The sequence below is a fragment of the Lipophrys pholis genome, assembly GCF_963383615.2.
Source record: "Lipophrys pholis genome assembly, chromosome: 18".
Taxonomy (NCBI): domain Eukaryota; kingdom Metazoa; phylum Chordata; class Actinopteri; order Blenniiformes; family Blenniidae; genus Lipophrys; species Lipophrys pholis.
The window spans coordinates 22,330,612-22,352,704 of NC_137646.1; the positions used below are offsets into that span (position 1 = coordinate 22,330,612).

A 22,093-nucleotide genomic window follows, 5' to 3' on the forward strand; every position below is an offset into this window, starting at 1 on the left:
GATTACTGCCTGTTTGCAGTGCTTATAATCACCGCATGAGATCGTTGCCCCTGAATGACAGCGTGCATATAGATGGAGTCGTTTGTCACGGATTAATGGCATATTTAAAATAAATAAATAAATAAATAAATAAATAAATAAATAACAGCATCTCGATTCACACGTCATCACACTGACTAATTAAATGGGAAACCAAAAAGATATATTTATCCCTCTGACGAGTGACTGCGAAGTTCGCTTCACGTTCTGCTCTCATTTCTCCACGAGCATTACCCAAAAGTTATTGTGGTCATTAACCAGTGCCAGCTTTCTTCTCTCTAATGGCATCGACTGCACACTAATCTGTCTCTGTGTGTGCTTCCTCAGCCTGACTGAACCAGCCTCCAGTCCCCATTACCTCGCCCTAATTAGTTTCTGTGTTTTCTTGGAACATGCTTACTTTCGATGCCACACTGCCGTGGATTATAGCGGCTGATTCGAACACGTACTGAAATGCCAGGAATCTGTGCACACAGCATGCCGTGAATATGTATGTACATGTGTGTATACAGTATATAAAGGTCTCTGAAAGTTGTTTAATTGTGTGCATCAGTGAAGGTCATTCGCAGGATGACTCATTCCCTCCATCCTACAGTGCATTGGGGACAGATATCTCCACACGGACCGACACATAGAGGCTTTAAAGAGGAGCAGAACGAGAGATTGGAAGGCCTCCAGGGGACGAGACAATAACACTGGTGACTCAGACTGCATTCAGTCTTACACCGAGCTCAGAAATGGAATGTTCATCATTCATGGTAATAATAGAGAGGAAACTGTATATACTTAAACGGCAACTATAATGTGTTTATATCGATTTCTGGTGGGTAAAATCAGGTGGAAGGTAACTTGAGAGAAGCTTGACTCATCGTAGATAACGATAAATACGGTCAGGGTCCTTGACTGCCGTCGCTTTTTAAGCAAAGATTGGAAACACTCAAATTAATCCAGGAGAAAATCTGCATGTAATGGGACGGATAGATGAGTAACGGTTCCAAAACACTTAATAAGATGAGCACTTGTACTCTCATCTTCAAGGATATTTAACAGGTTGAACGCCTGATATAAACACTGGCTTAATAGATTTTAACATATCATGCTACAACATAAAATCTCTTTGCTTTTTCAGGGATTATAAAAAAAAGGCTCTTTTTCTTGGAAAACATGAATATTATTTTAAAAAATAACCATGTGTTTTTAAATACTGGTAATACGACAAACAAAGACATGCTTAATCATGAAATTAATAAAGCTCATTGTTAAACAATAACTTTTGTCTTCCTATGGTTGTATTCAGGCTTCAAAAAAGGTATAAATAATCTCTTATGTTTCTGCTTTGATTGTTTTATTGGCGGACCTGTTTGTCCTTGTTGGACTGCACCATGTTAAATGGTTGAGGGTTTGAATCCATGTGGATTTGAACCATCAGTCAAAACAACATGCATGAGAAATTACTTCATAACTCTCAATTAAGTGTTTCTACTGTGTCTTTTGTTGGTGCATTGCACTTGTACTTAAAAAAAACTAATCTATAATCTGTCAGATGACACAATCGCTTAGTTTTGAACTTATCTTGAGTATGGAGAGAACCGGACTTGATCTATCCTGTCAACTGAACCTGCCAATGTGGGATCATGCTCCAACTCCAGGGCCCATCATTTTAGATTTTAAATATTTAATGGGTCATATTATACACCTTTTCAACACTTTCACATGGGTCTCGTTGGTCCAAACTTTGTATTCAAACTTTATTTCCCTAAATCAAGATAGGTGTTTTTTCATCCATTTGAATATTGGATCATAGGAGCTGCATTCAGAATCTGCTGTGTCTGTGTGAGCTGGACTGGCTCCGCCCACACATGCCCATCTTGGGAAGAGGAGGAAGTACTTCCTCTTGTGGTACCATGTGCCAGAGCAGAGCTGTCTAATTGTGGGAGGAGTCAAAGGGAGGACCTACCTTGATTGGGATTGGCTAAACCTCCGATGACACTATATAGGGTTTGATTTCTGATTGGCTGGTTGGAGCGACACACTTTTTAAAAACTGAAACAAGCCAGGGAGAGAGAGGACAGACTGTCTTCACTTCTGGGGCGTCATTCCAGGTATGGGGACGATTATTACTGTTGGAGAACCATCAGAAAGTGAAGTTTGCATATTTAGTATATATTGTAGTTTGCTTTAATGTCCTCTCAGTTTTATTGTCAGATGAGATCAACTTGAGCGACCTACAGGTTGGAAAATGAAACAAACCGACAAACATTACACTACATAATGATTTTATTCTTTATTTTATTTCATTTTTATTCCTGTATTTAATCACTATGCATATCATCTGTGTGTTATTTGACATAAAATATCATTTAATTAAATTTGTGCATGTGTGTGAACATTGATCATTTTCTTCATGTGGAAGATTTCTGACATAATGTCTTATATATGAGAATATCATCTCTATTAATAATTCCTCGGCCGCGCTGAAGTTCTGTTTTGAATGCCCACTTCTTCTCTGTCTCTCTCCTGCCACTTCTCTTTGTCTTCCTCAGGTGAAGTTACGTCACTGAAAGGAGCCGGTATGAATATGTTTGATTCTCCGCAGTGTCGGCTGTGTCACTTCAACAACAGAGCAGCCTTGATGAAAGGCTTTGTGTCGAGCCAAGTCTTGCATGTACAGTGTGTATAAAGGGCTCCCATGACTGAAACCTTGATACTGTAGATACGAAAAGAGAAATGGCGACTGGTGGAAAAAAAGCAAACACTTTCTTGGAATCACATTTCTTGGAAATTACATAAGAAGATTGTAGAATAATTTCAATAATGCAATGTTGGACCGAAAGGCCGATTTTATCCAAAACATTGATTAAGACAAGACATGATCGTGTTTTATTAAAGTAGAATCCAATAAGGAAGATTACTATTGGGATTTGGCTCAGTTGGTGGATCAGATCGTATTCTCAGAGGTTTGATGTTCCAGCTCCTATTTCTTCCTGTCCATGTGTCTCAGTGTCCTCTGGCGAGATTGTGTAAGCACACAAAGTCATCATTGTGTGTATGTAGGTGTGTGTGTGTGTGTGTGTGTGTGTGTGTGTGTGTGTGTGTGTGTGTGTGTGTGTGTGTGTGTGTGTGTGTGTGTGTGTGTGTGTGTGTGTGTGTGTGTGTGTGTGTGTGTGTGTGTGTGTGTGTGTGTGTGTGTGTGTGTGTGTGTGTGTGTGTGTGTGACTAAAAACAAATAGTCTAAGTGTAACTTCTTTCCCAGCAAGCTTGATATTTTATATGCTATTTTGTCTCATTACACTATATTTGTTATGCCTAGGTGTGCTTTTTTTATTCCCCATATTTCATATTATTTGATTGCCTCGATTTACTTTAAACTTTTAATTCTGGTGATATATTTTTATTATTGTTGTCTGTTTTATAATTTCATATGTTTTAGTCGACTTTGAAAGCTTCCTCTCTTGATCGCATTCATTCTTAATGTATTTCATATGCTTTTTAAATTGTGACGCAATATCACCCGTATTTCATGTGTGAAGGATGCGATTGAAATCAAATCGTTTTAATCTGTTTGGGTTTATAAAAATATGAATGATTTTTATTTTATTTTTTTTTAAGTTTGATTTATTCATTAAGTTGAGATATTAAAGAATAACTCCTTACAGATGTCTTAATAAAATGCCACATGCACAGTTGTATTGCTCATGTCTGGTGGTGTAAATTATCCAGCACCCACATGTGCGCAGGAAGAACACGCAAACACTGGACATTCTCGCTATGCTGTACTTTACTATACTACACCACAGTGCGTGTAAATAAACAGAATTAGGATGTGACTCATTTCTGTTTTTTTTTGTTTTGTTTTTTTAAATCTTGTGGCCGTCTAGTTATTTCACCGAGTTTATTTTACACTGACTTTTTACTCAACAACGCTCTCTGCCTTGTCCTTCACAACTACAACTCATTGAACCTGCATTTTCCACCGCAGACATCAACTTTTGTCCTCGGTCCTTCAGTGTCTCTGCCTCCTCATTCCACTTCTTTTCATCTTTTCATCAGCCACAAAATGACCCTCGAACGCAGCAGACGGCTGTCTCCAAACCCACACGCATCTGCCTGACTCATCTCACCCTCTCCTGAACTAAGCTGTTCTGATGTCTTGATTTCACTCCCCCTTCGCTTCCACACCTTCTGTCATCGCGTTCCACACCTCCCCTCCAACACCAGCCAAAGTCTCTGGTCATCTATCTCCTCCAGCTCTTCTGCAATCTCACTTTTCACTTTTTCTTAATTCTTTTTTTTTTTTTTTTATATATCATATACTTTACGAACTAGGCTTCGGTGTAGTTAGAATAAGATATGGCACAAAAGATGAACTGACTATCTGTTTTATAGAACTGGTAAGATGATAGATAGATGAATAGAAAAACTGCAATTTATTTAGCATGTATGTAACAGAATATTTAGTAGTAATAACATTAATTACTGTATAACACTTAGTATATTACCAAAAAGGATAAAAAACTATAAATGTAATAATATAACATATCATCATTATATGATATAGCATCAATATAGATACACTGTTATAGACTATAGAAAAAAAGCAACTATATAAACAAAAGTAACCAAAACTTAGGCCTATATCTATCTATCTATCTATCTATCTATCTATCTATCTATCTATCTATCTATCTATCTATCTATCTATCTATCTATCTATCTATCTATCTATCTATCTATCTATCTATCTATCTATCTATCTATCTATCTATCTATCTATCTATCTATCTATCTATCTATCTATCTATCTATCTATCTATCTATCTATCTATCTATCTATCTATCTATCTATCTATCTATCTATCTATCTATCTATCTATCTATCTATCTATCTATCTATCTATCTATCTATCTATCTATCTATCGAATAAACTAATGCATACAAATGAATAGATAGTCAAATTACTTAGCTCAGGTGGGTTTAACCATGTATGCAAACCAGGTTTCATACCATTGACACATGAATATGTGTCCAACAATTGTAATGAGGTATCATGCGGTTTACTATATCCATTATTTGTACTTAATTCCAATAAAGAAAATCTCTATCTTTGACTTTCCGTACATGTTTTGTATGTTATCCTAATTTTTTTAATAATAATCTAATAAACTCCAGAATGCGTATTAATAATGTATGAATATCCAGAATCATACAGTGTTATTTTGTATTTAAAGGCTTGAGTCAGTCATTGAGCTTAAGTAACTAAAATAGACTTGGAAAGTTGGTTTAAGTACACGTAAGAAAGATTTATTTGTCACTTCTCTTAGTTCCTGTAAAATCTTAGAAAAACCTTTCCAGGAAAGTTATTCATGAATGTATTCAGTGTCATCCGATATATTAAGTCTCTTGTTTGAAACTTACTTGAGAAAGAATATAGCAATTTCTTCACAAAGCTTGTGTGGCTCAGAGCAGTAGTATTTTTTCTTCTTCTTTTTTTAATCAGAAAAGCTTTATATTAAAGCTTTGCTGGTAAATTGAGCCTTGATGTCTGTTTATGACCAAAATCACGACCGTGTCCGAGCATGAAAAGAGCAGGGGGATTTATAAAGCGTGGGGATGTTGCCCAACCATGAAGATGACGGCTTTAATAAGAACAGGAATAACTAATGTGATTCCTATGTTCTCCGAGAAGTTCCCTAAGTAGGACAAATTTCTCGAGTCTAATGGGCACACATACACACACACACACACACACACACACACACACACACACACACACACACACACACACACACACACACACACACACACACACACACACACACACACACACACACACACACACACACGCACACACATGGATTCCTAAGAAGAGAATTGACTCCGATTCACTCGACCTAACCGATGGGCTACATATCGATGTACAACGAGGCCTTGTGTGTCGGAGCTCGTCTCCGCTGTATCACTGCAGATCGTATTGGAAAGAGCGAGAGTCTGTTTCTGCACCATTGAAGGCTTTCCTTGATTAGGTCCGGAGGGATTAACCCCTGACTGCTCCGCTGAACCTACTGTGGCCCGCATGCGCCTCTCAAAGACACCCATGCAAACACTTGGCATGCTAATATGCCGTTACTGCGCACGCAGCACGTCCCGGCAGCCATATCACTCTGTGGAGTAGTTATAGCATCCGAAGGGCATGGATTCATGTGGGCGTCTGGACGTTTCTCCCTGTGAAGATGACATTAACGTGGTTGAATGGTCGCTGCCCTGGCTGCAATCTGCAAAGAACATATTAAAGCCTGCTTCAATAAACAGATACAAAGTGATTGTCTGAGCCTAATGGCCGTGAACAAAAGATGGAGATCTTTTGAAAAGTCTCTCTGCTGCATTATTGATTTCGCATCTCATAATTCAATGTTGTATTTTGTGGTGTTGGTAAAAAAGAAAAAGATGATTACATAGTGTTAGTTGACAGAAAGACCGAACAAAAGAGGCATTGTAAAGGAAACGGATGATGATAATAATCAATGTGTCTGAACATTATTATACAACTCTTCAGAAAGACCTGTCCGCAGAAATAAAGGGAACTGTGAGCGATAAAACATAAAGCGGTAATAGCTGTAAACACAAACTTGACATTTAATGATGCTCAAGCTGACAGTTTGCTTGTTGTCAAGATGTACAGAGACAATATTGGTTTGAAAGTTAGAACTATATTGTTAAAAATTACAAGGAAAACACGTCGATCAATGAGCCTGGTATGGTATAAAAACATCTCCCCGAGTGCCTGAAAAAGTACTAAATTTACCACATTGCTTTGAATTACATAGGTTTTTTTTCACTTTGTGTCTTTCTAATTCTGCTGATTCCTCACTTCTACGCACTGTTCTCATCGCCCTTCGGTACATTATCTGTTCTGTCAGTGCAGTGTACCTTACTTTCTCGGCCAATTTCACATTAACTCTGTTGAGTTTTATGTGCTCTTCGTGTTGTCTTCGCTCCATCGGCTCTTGTCCAGACTTCTTTACACATTATCTCACCTGCCTGCACACTGTCCCAGCTTCACTTCTGCCACCCTGTCTGTTACAGCGCACCCTGCTTACGCCTCACCCCATCTCACTTTTTCAAAGATATTCTATTTTCTTTGAAAAAGTGGTGATTTCAATCACAGTGTTGTACCAAACTATTCTACTTTCAAATATGTCTTTTGGCCATTTTCCCCTGAAACTATAGAAACATGACATCGTGCAACTGAATACTTTTTTTAAGGCCCCAAAAGATCCCTACGAATACGTCAGTGCCTGCCTCGTGGTGCATGCATGGGTTTCCTCTCCAGTTTCCTCCCGCAGTCCCAAAACATTTGAGGTTGAATGGTGACTCTAATACTTCTCCAAGATGCATCCTGCTTTCGTTTATTCTCAGCTGGGATTGACTCCAGCCCCCCATGACCGGTGGTGGGCCCTTTATTACTTTAAAGAGACGACAGCCAGGTTTTAAAATAGAAGGCAGCATCAGACGTTCTGACCTCGCGGGTCAAAGTACAGAGTGACAGAACATCATGCTTCCGCCGAGGCTCGGCCATCAAACACCTGATGTCACTTCAATGCGAGATGAGAGACGGGAGAAGTGGAGCGTAAACACAGAGGGGCTATAACCGGGGATATTTTGTGGTATTTCTAAGGGAAGAAAGGAGAGAGGCATAGATTTGGGGGTGGGGGTGGAGGGGATGAGCAGCTCACCAAACCACTTAGCTGATATTAAATTCAGGCTCGATGACTTCATCCCTCAGCACTTAGCCACTCAGCAGTTACTACATCATCAGACTTGGATGGCAGCCCACGATGATGTCATCCTAGGGGAGGGGGAGGGTCACATACTCCTCATGTTTCGAATTAAAAAATTGCTTTTTTCACCCCAGGCAGAAGAATGTATATTATTTTATATGTAATAGATATGTTGGATATAACCACCTTATTAGGATATCTTTCAAGGTGGTATTATGTTTCTGACATCTCAGGCAGGGAAAGGAAAGAAAAATGCACACTCATCATTGTTTTCTCAGAACTTGCCATATTTTATAATAAGGTACGTACATTTACATTTCAGCTGTCTTTGTGCTCACAGTAAGGGGACAAAACACCTACAGTAAACATTATGTGGCAGACACAAGCTCACGCAGTCGCATCAGCGCAAACGCTCACAGACTCACACACCCAGGCACGCTCGCGCACATGCATCCACAATTACTGTCCCCAGTGCACTCAATCTGCTCCATTCTGTCGTCAAACAACCTAATTTAGGCTCTCCTGTACTTCGGTAATGATATATGAAATACCACTTATACTTACAAAACATGTTCAACAAATCAACCAGAAAAGTAAAAAACAACTGAACATAAATGAAAAAAACAAACAAAAAAAACCAACAATCTACATCTTCATGAAGAAAACATTGTCATTATAAAATAAACTTTAATCGTCCACATTTTTTACAGCGTTGTCAGACGGGGTGTTCATGTTTTTTTTTCTTTTTTTCTGGATTGTATATGATGGGCTCCAGGTTACTATTTATAGGAGGGAGAGCTGAAGAAAGAGCAGAAAAGGGAAAGAAGGAAAAGAGGAGGAATAGCGACATTTAAGACATTCTGCACTGCACGCGGTTACAGTGACGACTGGTTGTTGCCATGGTGACGATGCTGCATGTTACCAGGTGACTTTATGTGACAGTCTTTGGGATTGTTTAAAGCCATGGAGGGGGGGGTCCTCGAGATCATGTCCCGCCTCCCACTCCCCCACCCCAATAACTTCAAAGACAAGTTGTTGAATGATTGATTTGGATTATGACATCACTTGAAATGATTCTCCCCACAACATCCCGGCCCCCCCACCCCATCGTCCCACCCCCAAAAAACTCAAAGTCCAATGGGAACAGGCAAGCAGGACATCCGGCCCTGTCAGTCCACATTTGATCCGTTCCTGTTGTTGGACAGGATTCAACAAGGATGACGACACGTTGAGCTCTCTAATCCTCCGACATGACGTGCCACCTGGCGATCTGGCGGCGCGGGTGGTCGCAGATCTCCCTCCAGTGCTCGCCTGGGATGCCCTCCACCGACGTGCCCAGCGTCAGGCGCCCGATAACGGTGTTGGGGCAGCGCGAGTTGCCTGTTTCCGAGTCCAGCAGCAGCAGCTCCACACTGGTGTCCCTCAGGCCCTCCTCGGAGGGCAGGTCAAAGACAAAGAGCTCGTTGAAGACCGGGTTGGGGGAGCACTTCTTGACGTGGGTCTTCTTCTTGCACACTCGCTTCTTTCCGTGATACATGTTCACCTTCACGTAGGAATCTGGAGGAGAGCCAGAAAAGTCTGTGAACACCTATTCGTCCGGCCGGCATTTTATTCCCCAAACCAGATCAATACGGCAATCGATGGAGCGGAAATGATGGATGACACTGATGAGGACAAAATAGGCTGGCTGTGTAAACACTCTTATGTGTATCCGTATGTGTGTGTGTGTCATTTAAGTGCTCTCCATCACATCCTGCTCAGATTACTTTGCTGCAGTGGTGCTGTCATTATGGAAACTATCACAGCATTAAAGTAGCCGGGCGGTGTGGCAGGAAGAGAGAGATGATTTTGGTCTCATCTGTTTGAGGTAAATGAGATGAAAGCGCAAAGCCATGATGAAAGGCTGAGTTGGAAAAAATTCTTGTTTACCTGTGAGTCCGCTGTTTTCGGTCTTGGGCAGGTGGCGAGCTTTGAGGACGACCACAGTCAGAGTGTTGGTGGTGGACTGGTAGCACAGGGAGAGCAGCAGCTCGCCGCGGCCCGACGACTTCTGTCGAGAGAGGAGCAAACGGGTGAGGAGAGGTGGAGGATAAAGACGGGATGAAGTGAGACATGAGCACAAGGTGACGTAAAACCAGATGACAGGTGGGAAAAGGCACGCAGAAGAAGAGTTCCAAAACAGAATTGGTGCCAATTGACATGAGCCAAACAGCAATGTCAAAATATTGTAAGAACCATGATTAATAATGATGAAAATGTATTTCGTCTGTGCAGCCATTACACGTATGAATAGTTATAGTCTAAATTTAAATACTGCTTAATGTATTGTATTCATAATAGGAATTGACTGGTTTCAAACATTTGAATAATTGCATCAGTTATCAGTGTTCAGAGAGGCTGCATTAAAGGAATTCCATAAAGTCATTTGAGTGATAATTGATCAATTATGATATTAATTTATAAAAAAAAAAAAAGACAACCTTATACACTGTATTGGTGACATCTAAAATAAATATAATCAATTTAAAAAGGCCAAATATAATTATTGAGTACACCTCGGTTACACGGCAATTCAAAGTGGTTTACATCAACAAACATGAACAGCAACAAATACAGAAGAAAAGCAACAATGACAATTAATATATATATATATATATATATATATATATATTGCTGAAGTGAAATGCAATAAAAGGATGTTTAAGAAACATTGTATGTGAAATTGTCGTAATATTGAATATTTCTCCATGCTTCACTGATTACATTTATTTGTAAAATTGTGTTATATCTCTGGCACAAAAATCAGGCTCAGAAACTATTATAATTAAGTGCTAGAAGAAAATGAAACTACATTCACGGTGCAGGATAAACAAGTCAACCTCACATATAAATGCACAAAGCATGAGACTTAAAACAAAAAAAGTCTTATCACTGCTGGGAGTCACGGCCAGCTGACTGTCTGTCCCCTAAGCATTCTCATAACTTGACTCGCAAAATGTGTCACTGAGAGACTGACTCGTCTTTCCATCCGAGCTTTGGCTTCATCACCGCAACACACCGCACCCAGAGGTGGTAGCGTCTCGCATGCTGCGACCACACCTAGCAACATGTACAGCTTTTGTTTCTTTATTCTTGAGCCAATTCAAAGTAGCACAGCACGTCCTGACCTGACCTGAAAATACAGCAGATGGGCTTCTCTTGCGCACAATGATTGCTTATTACTGTGTCGTCTTCCTTGGTGATAACAGGGCAGTGGTTGTTAAATCTATGCCAGGCAGACAAAGGGAGCCACCACCCTTTCAGCAAGAGGCAGCATCTCATCAGAAATGACATTATATGTCTTATACCAAAACAATTAGATGATGATCTTGATCACTGAACATAATACTGTTTATTCTCTCTCTCTTAAGGTTCTGCAAAGCATCAAAATATATATTTTTTTATTCTTATGTAGTGGGAAAAAGCTGACACACAGCCAATGGACACAAAGGACCAAGCAATTCTCCCCTGTGTTTAGCTGAAAATCCATCAAAGGAATCTCAGAATAACCCTCTGCGAAGAAAAATCACAGATCCTACAACCAATGACTGATGCACAAAAGCATGTTCAGCCTCCTCTCTACAGGCTTATGAGATTTGTCTCCTCTGGGACCCAAATGAGAAATGCAATTGAAACAAAATATGGGTAGTTTGAATGTAAGCAGAGCAGAGGAGATGCTGAGAAATCTCCTCCTCTTGATTGGGGAATTTCGAGAGGGCGTTCAGTGGAGATGGAATGAAATTTTCATGCTTCTCGGAAACAAACTTCCATTTGCACACACTTCTCTGGAGTGCTCTACCGTATCGGGGATCGTTAAAGATATTCCAGATAGTTTTTTATTCCTCCCAGCAAAAGCGAGGTATGAGGGAACATTTCCACTTCCATCTGGTATGTGCTCAGCTTCCATTTTAGAAGAGCTCAGCAGAGAGAAATAATCAGCCCGGAAATCTTTAATTACTCTGATACTGGCTCCAAGTGCAACCTGAGATATGCTCACGTATGTCCGGTATGAATGGTGCTGTTTAATAGACCACATATCAGTGATACAGATCATATTATCTAACCCTGCCATGATTGAGCACTATATCTTAGAATTACAGCCATGAGCCTGTTTCTCTACAGCTGCTCTTATTACTAACATTTCTCTGAAACAATGCCCGACTGGAAATGAGCAGCTGTGCATTTGTGGTTATCTCGGCTGCTGGGAACAGCCGGTGTGGAGCAGAAGTTTATTGACCACCTGCCCACAGATCCCTGATGGTGTGGTGTTGGTGTCGCTCCATCTATTCAATACACCTTTGGGACTGGAATGATCATGTGATATCTTTACTAAGACCAAAGCAGAGACACACTCGGAAAGGAAACATGCAGCATGAGATCCACTACGGACATTACATTACATTTTTTCTTTAAATATACAAACAGCCACAAGCAGCAGCTTTAAGCAGTCCTGAGTCCAGCATCCAAAAACAAACCAAAAGCAAAGATCCACATAATTAAATCATCAGCAGTTTGTTCAAGCACAAAGTTGGACCTCATCATCAGTTTGTGAATCCTCGATGTTCCAACAGATCTCGCCTCGCCTTCAGAGGGATACAGCTTCCATCTGCTCATTTTTCTCCATTTATTCAGTCCTAAATATTTTATAACCCCACCACAGAACTTCTTCGATGTAAAACTTGAGCCACCAAGCTTGTAATTACTGAAATGATGAATTTTTTAAGAATTGTTATGAAGAAAAAGTCATGCATTTGCATGATTTGAATTAATGCCTGTGATTTACATACTGTTACATTTAAGTGAATGTAAATGATATCCAATGAGTTTCCTGGCCTGACCCATTCCAGAGAAGAGTGGTGGTTTGATAACAGAAACAAGCAGACATTGTGGAATGGAATGGTAGTTTGGGAAATCAACAGATTTTACCTTGACGTTTCTCTTGATGATGTCTCGGCTCATTAGGACACGCCCCTCAGACAAGTCGATGCCAGACAAGGGCACCAGCGTTTCGCCGATGACTTCGTCACGAGAGAACCGGTCGAAGCTCAGCACCATGAAGTGAAGGGACAACTCCGACACCCGGGCCAGCGGGATCCCGTAGAAGCTGAAGGTCTCGTCGAACGCCGGGTCCAGCGTCTTCCTCAAGACTCGGGTCTTCACCCGGTGCTTCTTTTCTGGCAGCAGGGTCAGTTTGATGTAGGGGTCGGAGGTCAGCGACTGCTCATCAGTTGGGCTCAGACCATGGGCTTCCTGGATGAACAAGCAAGTTGTGAGTCTATGAAATCAACAGCGATTTTATCATTTCAACGTATGATCGACACAAACTGCCACCACAGCGAAACACCCACATACCTTGATGTGGACGATGAACGCCTTCTTCTCCGGTTGGTACTCCAGGGAGAAGTGAAGGGTCCCCAGGCCACTTTCCTTCTCCTCCGCCTGAGGCCTGTCCACAGCCGGGGTGGGTGCCTGGCTGGAAAGGGTGCTGGTCGGGGAGGGAAGGTCACGGCGGTCTATCACACCCGGCTGGGTGAACCCTGCATGAGGAGAAGGCAGCTCCAGGTCTGGGGAGCTTCGCACTTTCTGGTGGTGGTGATGAAAGGGTTTGGTGGTAAAGTTGCCATTCAGGTCCCTCTTCTCCAGATCCAGATGCAGAGCTGTTCTCGAACCGTTTGGACTTAAAGCCAGTTTACTGGCGCTGGTCGGACTCATGGGCAGAGTGGCATGGCAGTTCCCGTTGACGTCGGTTTTACCGGCGTCATTGGACGTGTTGGCAGGTGCAGCAAACTTCTTCTTGCCGCTGAGGCTCTCCGGGTAGATGTCGACCCCTTTGAGCATGTGCACAAACTTGTAAGGAGGGGTCTTCTGGGATTTTGTGTTTTTGCGTTGGCAGCAGATCCACGCAAACGCTGACACACTGAAGACGAGGCCAAAGACGCTCACCACAGCAACGCCGACTGGCACAGCCACTGTGGGGGTGGACAGAGAGCAGGAAGGAAGGAAAATAGAAGCCAAATTAAACTGCAGAACAATCACCAATGTTCAAATTACACAACTTCAACCAATTTCATTGTGGCACAAAAGCAATCAAAGGCCTTTTTGTTTGTTTGTGGATGACACAGACTGAAGTCTTGACTCAGATCGAAGAAGAAAAAAATCGATTCAACCCTGATCTTCATTCCTGTCTTCATTTACCAAACATGGTTACAGAACAGGATTCAGCCGGCGTGCGTAATAGCATGCTGGGAAAAACGATGCAGCGTCATAGGCGACTGATTGACGTCTTGTTGGCAGGTTGACAATGATGCGCTGATCATTACATGGATTACCTGAATGATTGTTTTTATTAAAGCAGAAATCCAGGTAACCCTATAAAGTAAACAAGTGAACAAAAACAACAATGATGTTTTCACAAGTCAGAAGTATAAGAGTACCTTGCATCCATACTATGTATGGTCAAGTTTCCTTATATTGGTACTGTAAACTGTTTTACATATATAAATATGCTCTTTTATATTCGTCCCACCATAGAGGCAAACATCCGCCAACTCAGTAAGGAAAATGGTCACCACTTTTCAAAACCATTTTCTCATATTCAGCGGTGGTGGTGCGTTCAGGGACATAATTCCTCTTAATGGCACTTCTGTTTCCTGGAGGACCATTATGGAGACACATTAGAGGGATATTCGCCCGTGAAAAAGCTTCGGTCCTTCTGTTTTGCGGCGTTGAACCGTGACTCAACAACAGCGGAGCGGCTTTCTCATGCATCTCATTTAATGGACTCGTTTTAGAGGAAATGCAGACCATTTCCTACAGTCACGAGGGGCAACCCGGTGGAAAAGCACTCAGGTCAACCCGTACAAGGAGAAGTGATGTTTGATTATTCACTTTGTAATCAAAAGTGTGTTGAAGAAATCAAATGATTTTTCATTGTTTATTTACAATTTCCTCATGGCATCAAGATAAATCTGACACTGAAAGACATATTTTGACTTAATGTTACGTCATTACGTTGTTGTAGCAATAGTAAATGTTTTATGGTTTAATATTTGTATATCTAGTTTTTTTTTTCTTTTTTGAATTAATCTGTTTGAGATAGTTGTAAATCCACATTTAAAGAGATGACTCTAGGATCAGTTGGGTCTTTTCAGTGTCAGATCACAGCCTCGTTCACACTGTTTTCTCCCCCATCAATATTTCAGTCGGGGTCCTAGGTGGAGTGGGTTTTCCAGACAAACAGACAGATGGATGAGGCAGAAAATAAACAGGAGCTTCCCAGGCTTTACCCCGACCGGATGAAATCAGGTAATAGATCTGTGTTGATGTGAATACATAGAAACTCCTCCGCCCTTGTTTAGGCTGCAAGATGGAGGCTGGAAATCAATTAAAAACAAACAGGAACCACCTTTCTTTTTGCCGCTGATTATTCTCTAGTCATTTATTTTGGTACTAATATACTGAAATGTCTGAGTAATGTCTGTCTCTTTTAGATTAAATGAGATGTGGGACTCACCGAGCTGAGCTTCATCCTCCAACACTGGAGCCATGATCGCTGTCCAAGGTGCTGAAATGTTCCTTCGGCTTCCACACGGCTCTCTCTCGCTCGCTCTCACGCTCTCTCTCTCTCTCTCTTTCTTTATTTCTCTCTCCGCTTCAGTGAGGTTAAATAATAGAAAGGCTTTTCGTCTGGTATCAATAATTGAAATCAAACCACTGTTCTGTTTCCCAAAAGAGAAAGGCTGCTGTGTCCTCAGCCTGCTGCTGGTACTCTGTGATGCGCGAGTGTGTCTCAGAGGCGGCAACACCCCGTTTCTCCCCCCTCCATCCCTCCTCCCTCCTCCTCTCCCTCCTCCTGCCGGTAACGCTGAGCTCATCCGTGCTGACGCAGTCGTGACGGAGGCTGGCTGTGAAATCAGGACCCCCGGTGAAGCGGCACAGCCGACCCCTCTGATTGATTGTTGAGGAATGGACTCCCTTAGTCGGCATTCTGAGTGTGTGTGTGTGTGTGTGTGCCCTTATTTGGTATTGCCTTCATTCATTACACTAAGTGGAAAATTGGCCATCCTCTGAAACGTACAGTATTAGTGAGTGGTCTCAGTTTGTAATCTGGAGGCTACAATCCATGACATGACATGTAAACATGTCAATTTCATGAAGTTATATGGGCTTATATAGACCCACCGTTCATCCCTATGAATGCATGGGTTTTCTGTTGGTAGTCCAATTTGTTTTTGTTTGTGGTTTGAGGTTCCTGCACCAATCAGACCTGCAGCGAGTGGAATTATGACTTTGTTATGACTAATTGCGTTTTGCTTGTGTCATGGCTGCTGGAACCTGGATCTGTATCCCCCCCCCCCCACAATCTGTCTGTCTGTCCTCTCCTTTTCTCTCTTTGTATCCCCTCACCCCAATCAGAACTGCAGAAAGCTGCCACCTCTGAGTGCAAAAAATGTTGTCCTGTTAAAAGTGGTTTACGAATAACGCTTTATAAATAAAATTGAATCGGGGAAAAAAAAAAGAATGTGAGGTTATTTGGTGTCCGGAATGTGTCACTGTGACTTTGATTCGGCATCCCACAACCCTGATCAGGATGAAGAGTAGGAAGGTTTTCGACATGGGATAAAAAAAAAAAAAAGGCAAAATATATAAAAACAGTAGTAGAGATAGATTAAAAAAAAAAAAAAAAAACGAAAAAACAGGCTTGATGCTGGGCTAGAAACCACAGCATGAGCTTCTTGAACACTTTCAAAAAAACATTCGCTCTCAATATAGTTCACTGTCCAATCCTCATGTTAAAAAATCTCGCCTCCTATAAAAGCGAAACCCTTTTGAAATAGTCTCAGGTGAAATGTAAAGCTGCTCCTCTAGACACTAGAATCAAAGAAGAAAAGACATTTATTTTCTTTCTTCAGTGAAACAGATTGGTGAGAATTTACTCCAACCCCTGTAAACAATGAGGACAGAGACTTCATGAGTGTCTCCGAAGAGGGTTTTTTTTACACATGTGAAAATACACCATCAATGCTTTATAACAGGAGTGTCAAACTCTTTTCCAGCGAGGGCCACGTCAGCATCATGGCTGCCCTCAAAGGGCCAAATGTAACTGTAAGACAGTATAAATGTAACTTAATGTAAATAAATATAATGTAAAATAAATGTAACTCCTCCTCAATTTTAAATAACTCTGACTTTATTACTTACTCATATTACAAATATTACATATGCATTTGCATAGATATGAAAATATATATCTGCTAGTTGCTCTGTTAAGTTTAACTTTGTCATACTTACCACCGTACTTGGTGTCAAGATGTGGACTTATATTTTACTCTTTGACAACCGACGCGCCTCATAACACTAAAAGACAAACTGTTTTTTCTCCTTGAAGCACAAACATGTATTCTCCTCCCCATCGTTCATGAAACAGCCTTTCATCTGCATCAGGTTTTCTCTTCCTGGACAGTTTGGGATCATTTTTATTTCTATATTCTACTTATTGAAAATTGCATTGATGTTTATACACTGCAATCTTCACGTGTAATATAATATAACAATCATATATAAATTGTACACAAATTGTAAATGTGCCAGATTGTAAGAAAACTGGAAGATTAAATCTTTAGTATTTTAAAATTAATAGAATCGGCATGCATTGTGGGAAATGTAGTTTATGGTCAATGCAGTTTTACAAAGATATCGTGAGCACAAAGAAACAAACCTCACTACTTGATAAAATTATATTTTGCAGTTGGTGCAAAAGTGCATAAACAACAGTAAATCAAATTTTTGTAGTTTTTTTTTTTATTTATTCTTAACACCCGGGGCTTGAACTGGGTCTGGGGTGAGCAGTCGTCCCGTCCCTCTTCCAACAGGCCGCACCGCGCACGTCATTCGGCCCTCGTGACCCCGTGTCAGTGCCTCAACGCAGCGCACGCGGGACGGGGGGGGAGTTCGCCGCCGCGTGTGGTTCTCACGGGGGTTTCGTCGGGTGGAACACTGGTCGGCGCGGGGAATATCTTAATCTGGATATGCACAAATTCACCATTATTTCCGCCTCAACAAAGGCACATGTAATTACCGTAGTGTTGCCAATAGACGCGCACCCCAAGGCGTCCTCTGCGCGTCTATTGAAAACAATACGGTATTTTTAAAAAGACAATCAGACCTCGAAGCCCTCGCGGGCCACATAAAATAACGTGGCTGGCCACATTTAGCCCGCGGGCCTTGAGTTTGACGCATGTGCTTTATAAGCTACATCACACTTTAGCGGATGAAGCCAGTGTGCATGAATCCATTACTTCTATGTCGCCAAGCCTTTAAATATTTAATACAGTTAAATACTGACCTCTGGCGTCAAGAAGAAATAATGCATCGATCTAGAAAATAAAATGTACTAATAAGGAAGAGTTGTCGTGTACATCCTTTGATGACTAGATTAACTGTTTTCACTTTGATTTTCTGTGGAATTATGAGTTTAAATTAAAATGCAATTTCTTCTGTCTAGGTCTTTGGGTAATTCTAGTTCTGATCGAGTCCTCAATCTCCTCAACATGTGTTTACTGCTCCAGCACATACACATATGTCAAATGTCACATCATATGTCATGTGAAAGTTTCTCCAACAAAGTTTCTCTTAAAAATAGCAAAAACTGTCTGTAGGTCAACGTGATGACTAGTATATGGGTACAAGGCACAATTTATCTGCTTCCTAATAATTTAAGAATGTTCTATATAGGATCATATTGATAAAAAAAAATAAGAAATGCAATTATTAATAAATAAAAATAAATGAATTAATAAATAAGCATAGTGTCATCCTGCCCAACAAGGGGTCTAAATTGTCTGCTAACTGAGTCGCTATAAATTAAGATTATTGAATCGAATAAAAAGCAAATGATTTTATTGCAGTCGTAGTACGGTGTCCATGAGGCAGAAACGAGTCACAGCCTGTGTCGTGTTTGTTTTCTAAGATATAAAACATCTTCTTTCTTCCTATTTAACCAACTCCAGCTGCTGGCATGTGTTCTGCTCAGCCCGCCTCGGAAAGCTTTTTTTGTGTGGTTGCGTTACTTTGCCCTGTGCAAGTTTTACCGTGTGTTATTTGCTGTGAAACTTTTCATTCGTTCGTGGCCTTGTTTCATCCACCGTGTGTCAAACCATCAGTTTTCCCCTTCTTGTCGGTTGTATTGCCCTGCTTTACTTTTGGAGCAGGTGTTTTTTTTTTCTTCTAACATTTCTCAAACTGCGACCCGTGATAAGATTTCCCCTCCACACAAGCTGCCTCTTCAATCTAATGTTGTTACTGCCTGTACTCACTTCTTCTTTGCTGAGACGAGTTCTAACACGAGTTCTAACACTCTTTGCACCTGCAGCAGCACAAAATGGGCTTTGTGTCTTTCTGTTCTCTCTGCTGGTGTCATCGTCCTTGAGTGCTCGACGCTGAGCTTGTGGGAGTAACGATCCTGCATCTCTGTCTTTGTGTGCCTATAGTTGTTGTGATACAGTAGAAGAAGAACATATGTAAACATCTTGAAGGCCCCGGCTGTTCTGACGCTATGTTCATACCATGGGACGAATGCTCTCTTCACTTCGCACTGATCGATAAGCCTCACAACTCTTTCCTATTGCACAATGCTATAGACATATTTATTGCAATCATAGCACATTATCCAAACAGCAGAAACCTCTGCATATCACAGTCTGCACCCACCACACAGTCCGGATGTCGCTGAAGGCTGGTGTGGACAGATGAAGAATGCTACAATAACAATAAAAATGTATTAAAAAAAAAAAAAAAAGTTTCTTCACACTGCTTTAACAATCTGTTGCTCCCACCAGATAACAGTTTGTATTGTTTGCCTGTTTGTGAAATGGAAACTTAATATGAAGATTTTTGGTAAAATGAAACTAAAGATTCAACAGTCAACTGTTCTATTGTTTTTTTTTTTTTTTTGGGGGCGCTTTCTGAAAGAGAGTGAGAAAAATGCAACCTTGAAAGAGGTGTTGACATTCCACACACACACACACACACACACACACACACACACACACACACACACACACACACACACACACCACACGGACGCACACGCGCCCACGCACACCCACTGGGTGGAGATAACACCAGTAGATGAAGCGTCCCTGCATCAATCCTCTCATTCGTGACTCTCTTTGACATCCCGGTAAGTTAAGGACACTTTAGCTTTGGTCTTCACACTGTCAGACGTTGCTCTTTCATTTGCAATTTAACCAGCTTCCTCTAACAATGACAATTGTTTTTTGTTTACATAAACTGTTTACAGTCAGAACAACGATGGCAGAAGCACAGAAAAGCAGAAGAGTGGTGTTGAATAATTATCCATATATATCTCTAGAGCTGTATTAGGAAAGCCTGTGTGAACAAACATATTATGCATGCAAGTTATACCAAAACAATGTATTAAACTCTTAAATGTTTTTTTTTAAAAATTTGAATGCAACCATGGGCAATTATAACTGTGTCCGCTGTAGATGCTGGAAGAAGCCCAAAATAGACCAGACAGGACCAAACAGAGGACACCATTAGTGTGGTCAAGAGAATGAAATAGTGATAGGGGGGGGGGCCTCCCAAACATGCCCTAATAAGACACGGTTATTTTCGCACTAATGTTGAAATGGGTAGCACCTGTTTAGGAAGGAGGACCCTCTTCAGTGTACATAAGAACTAAGCCCAAGCGACTTATTTTTGTGTTCGATCGTGCCTAGCAATGTGTCTGATCGTTTGTGTCTGTCTGGGGACTGATCTGAGCTCTGTCTGTTCTGTATTAATAGGCATAGCCCAGTACCAGTATAGCTACGACAAGTAGCGGTAAATGTTCGCATAGTCTTCCAACGACGCATCTGGCCCAGGACAGCGGTCCAACAACACGACTGTGACAATGGCTGGTCTCAGGAGCATCCGAGGACTTTCCCTTCTCCTCACGCTGCTGTGCTTCTTTTGCTTCGCAAGAGCAACGAACAACACAGTCACACTGGTAAAATCACAAGTTGGGCCCGACATCTACTGAATGCACTTTCAAATGTTATTTCCATTATTTTGTTTTGTTATGACGTGCACGTCATTACAGGGGCTGTTCTGTGTGTGACCTAAAGAATATCTGCACGTCTGTTGCCTCTGTGTGTCTTCAGGAAATGGCCAAGGAGAGACATCAAGAAGCAACTGAAAGAATGAAAAATCTGAGGGTCGGTTGAATATTTGCTCTTTTGTTTTTTTTTCGTCATGTGATATACAGTAAAATGACATGTCATGAAATACTTTTTTTTTTTTTTCTCCTTCAGACTTCACACAAGAAGCAAATGGATTTCTATCACGGATGGACGGGGGAATTCAAGAGGATTATTGACGCGATGAGGCTGGAGGATGAGGAATTCTCTCACTCTCCTCTGTTCACCTCGTTTCTGAATAGCTCCATGCAGCGATTGAAGGAGTTAGAGGAGTACGCCCAGAATTTGGAAAGCCAAATACGTGAACTTGAAGAGGAACTGGAACAACAGGGGAGAATCATTAAATGGCTTGAGGGTGGCTGATGTGAGCTGTACAGCCAACTGTAATGTGTGTCACTGAATTTCTAGTAGTGGGTCTCATTAAATTTCTTTCAAATAAGTTTGTAGTATCACAGATTATGTCAAATTAGTCACAATTGCATGTGTTTTTATTCTGTCTTAGTGAAATCAATGTCTATCAGTGTACCTTTGATGCATATTTTATGTACCTTTCTTTTTTTTTCTTTTTTTGCATTATTCAACATCCTTTACAAATGCAAACTGCTTAAGGAAGTGGGCTTCCTGTTTAGCTGCAGACAGCGTGAGCAAATCGACGCCCACATGAGGCCACAGGCTGATTTGCAACGGAAAGCTGGTTTCAGTCACTGACGCTCTTCTATTTCTGTATCAAAGATTGACATTAATTTTGCTGCTTCTGCGCTGAATTGCAAATATGATTGCCTTATTTGTTTTTAATCTACTTTGGGAATAAAAAAAAAATTAAAAAAAGACTTCCATTGTGTCTTTATTTTTCCATATTGAAGTAAATATCATGGGCAATAGATTTGTTATTTAGTTTTGCACAAAAAACACAAAACAAATAAAAGCACTATTGAGAGTGTACTGACCTGCTGCTGTAAAGATACTCCATTATAATGTTTTTTTTCAGTTGTTTATGTGCTGATTCGCTGCATGTAACGCTCTGCTGGGAGAAC

At 41.0% G+C, this 22,093-nt stretch overlaps 1 protein-coding gene and 1 long non-coding RNA gene across 2 annotated transcripts; one reads left to right on the top strand and one right to left on the bottom strand.

Moving 5' to 3' along the window:
* Window positions 1–8,091: 8,091 nt before the first annotated feature.
* On the bottom strand, window positions 8,092–15,637 carry syt4 (synaptotagmin IV). The gene is made up of 5 exons (XM_080486790.1): window positions 15,371–15,637; window positions 13,210–13,826; window positions 12,784–13,107; window positions 9,748–9,868; window positions 8,092–9,375 (listed from the first exon to the last, which is right to left on the bottom strand). The coding sequence occupies exons 1-5, from the start codon at window positions 15,402–15,404 to the stop codon at window positions 9,056–9,058; spliced, it is 1,416 nt and encodes a 471-aa protein (XP_080342916.1). The 5' UTR covers window positions 15,405–15,637; the 3' UTR covers window positions 8,092–9,055.
* A 4,231-nt stretch (window positions 15,638–19,868) lies between these two features.
* LOC308123825 lies at window positions 19,869–21,865 on the top strand. The gene is made up of 4 exons (XR_013936261.1): window positions 19,869–20,038; window positions 20,667–20,869; window positions 21,024–21,077; window positions 21,174–21,865. It is a non-coding gene; the product is annotated as an uncharacterized lncRNA (long non-coding RNA).
* The last annotated feature ends 228 nt before the right edge of the window (window positions 21,866–22,093 follow it).

Coding starts and splice junctions, on each gene's coding strand:
- syt4 (XM_080486790.1), bottom strand. CDS start 15,404: ATGGCTCCAGTGTTGGAGGATGAAGCTCAGCTCG. Junction 13,108..13,209: donor CGTTCATCGTCCACATCAAG/GTATGTGGGTGT, acceptor TTGTTCATCCAG/GAAGCCCATGGTCTGAGCCC. Junction 9,376..9,747: donor CGAAAACAGCGGACTCACAG/GTAAACAAGAAT, acceptor GCTCTCCTCCAG/ATTCCTACGTGAAGGTGAAC.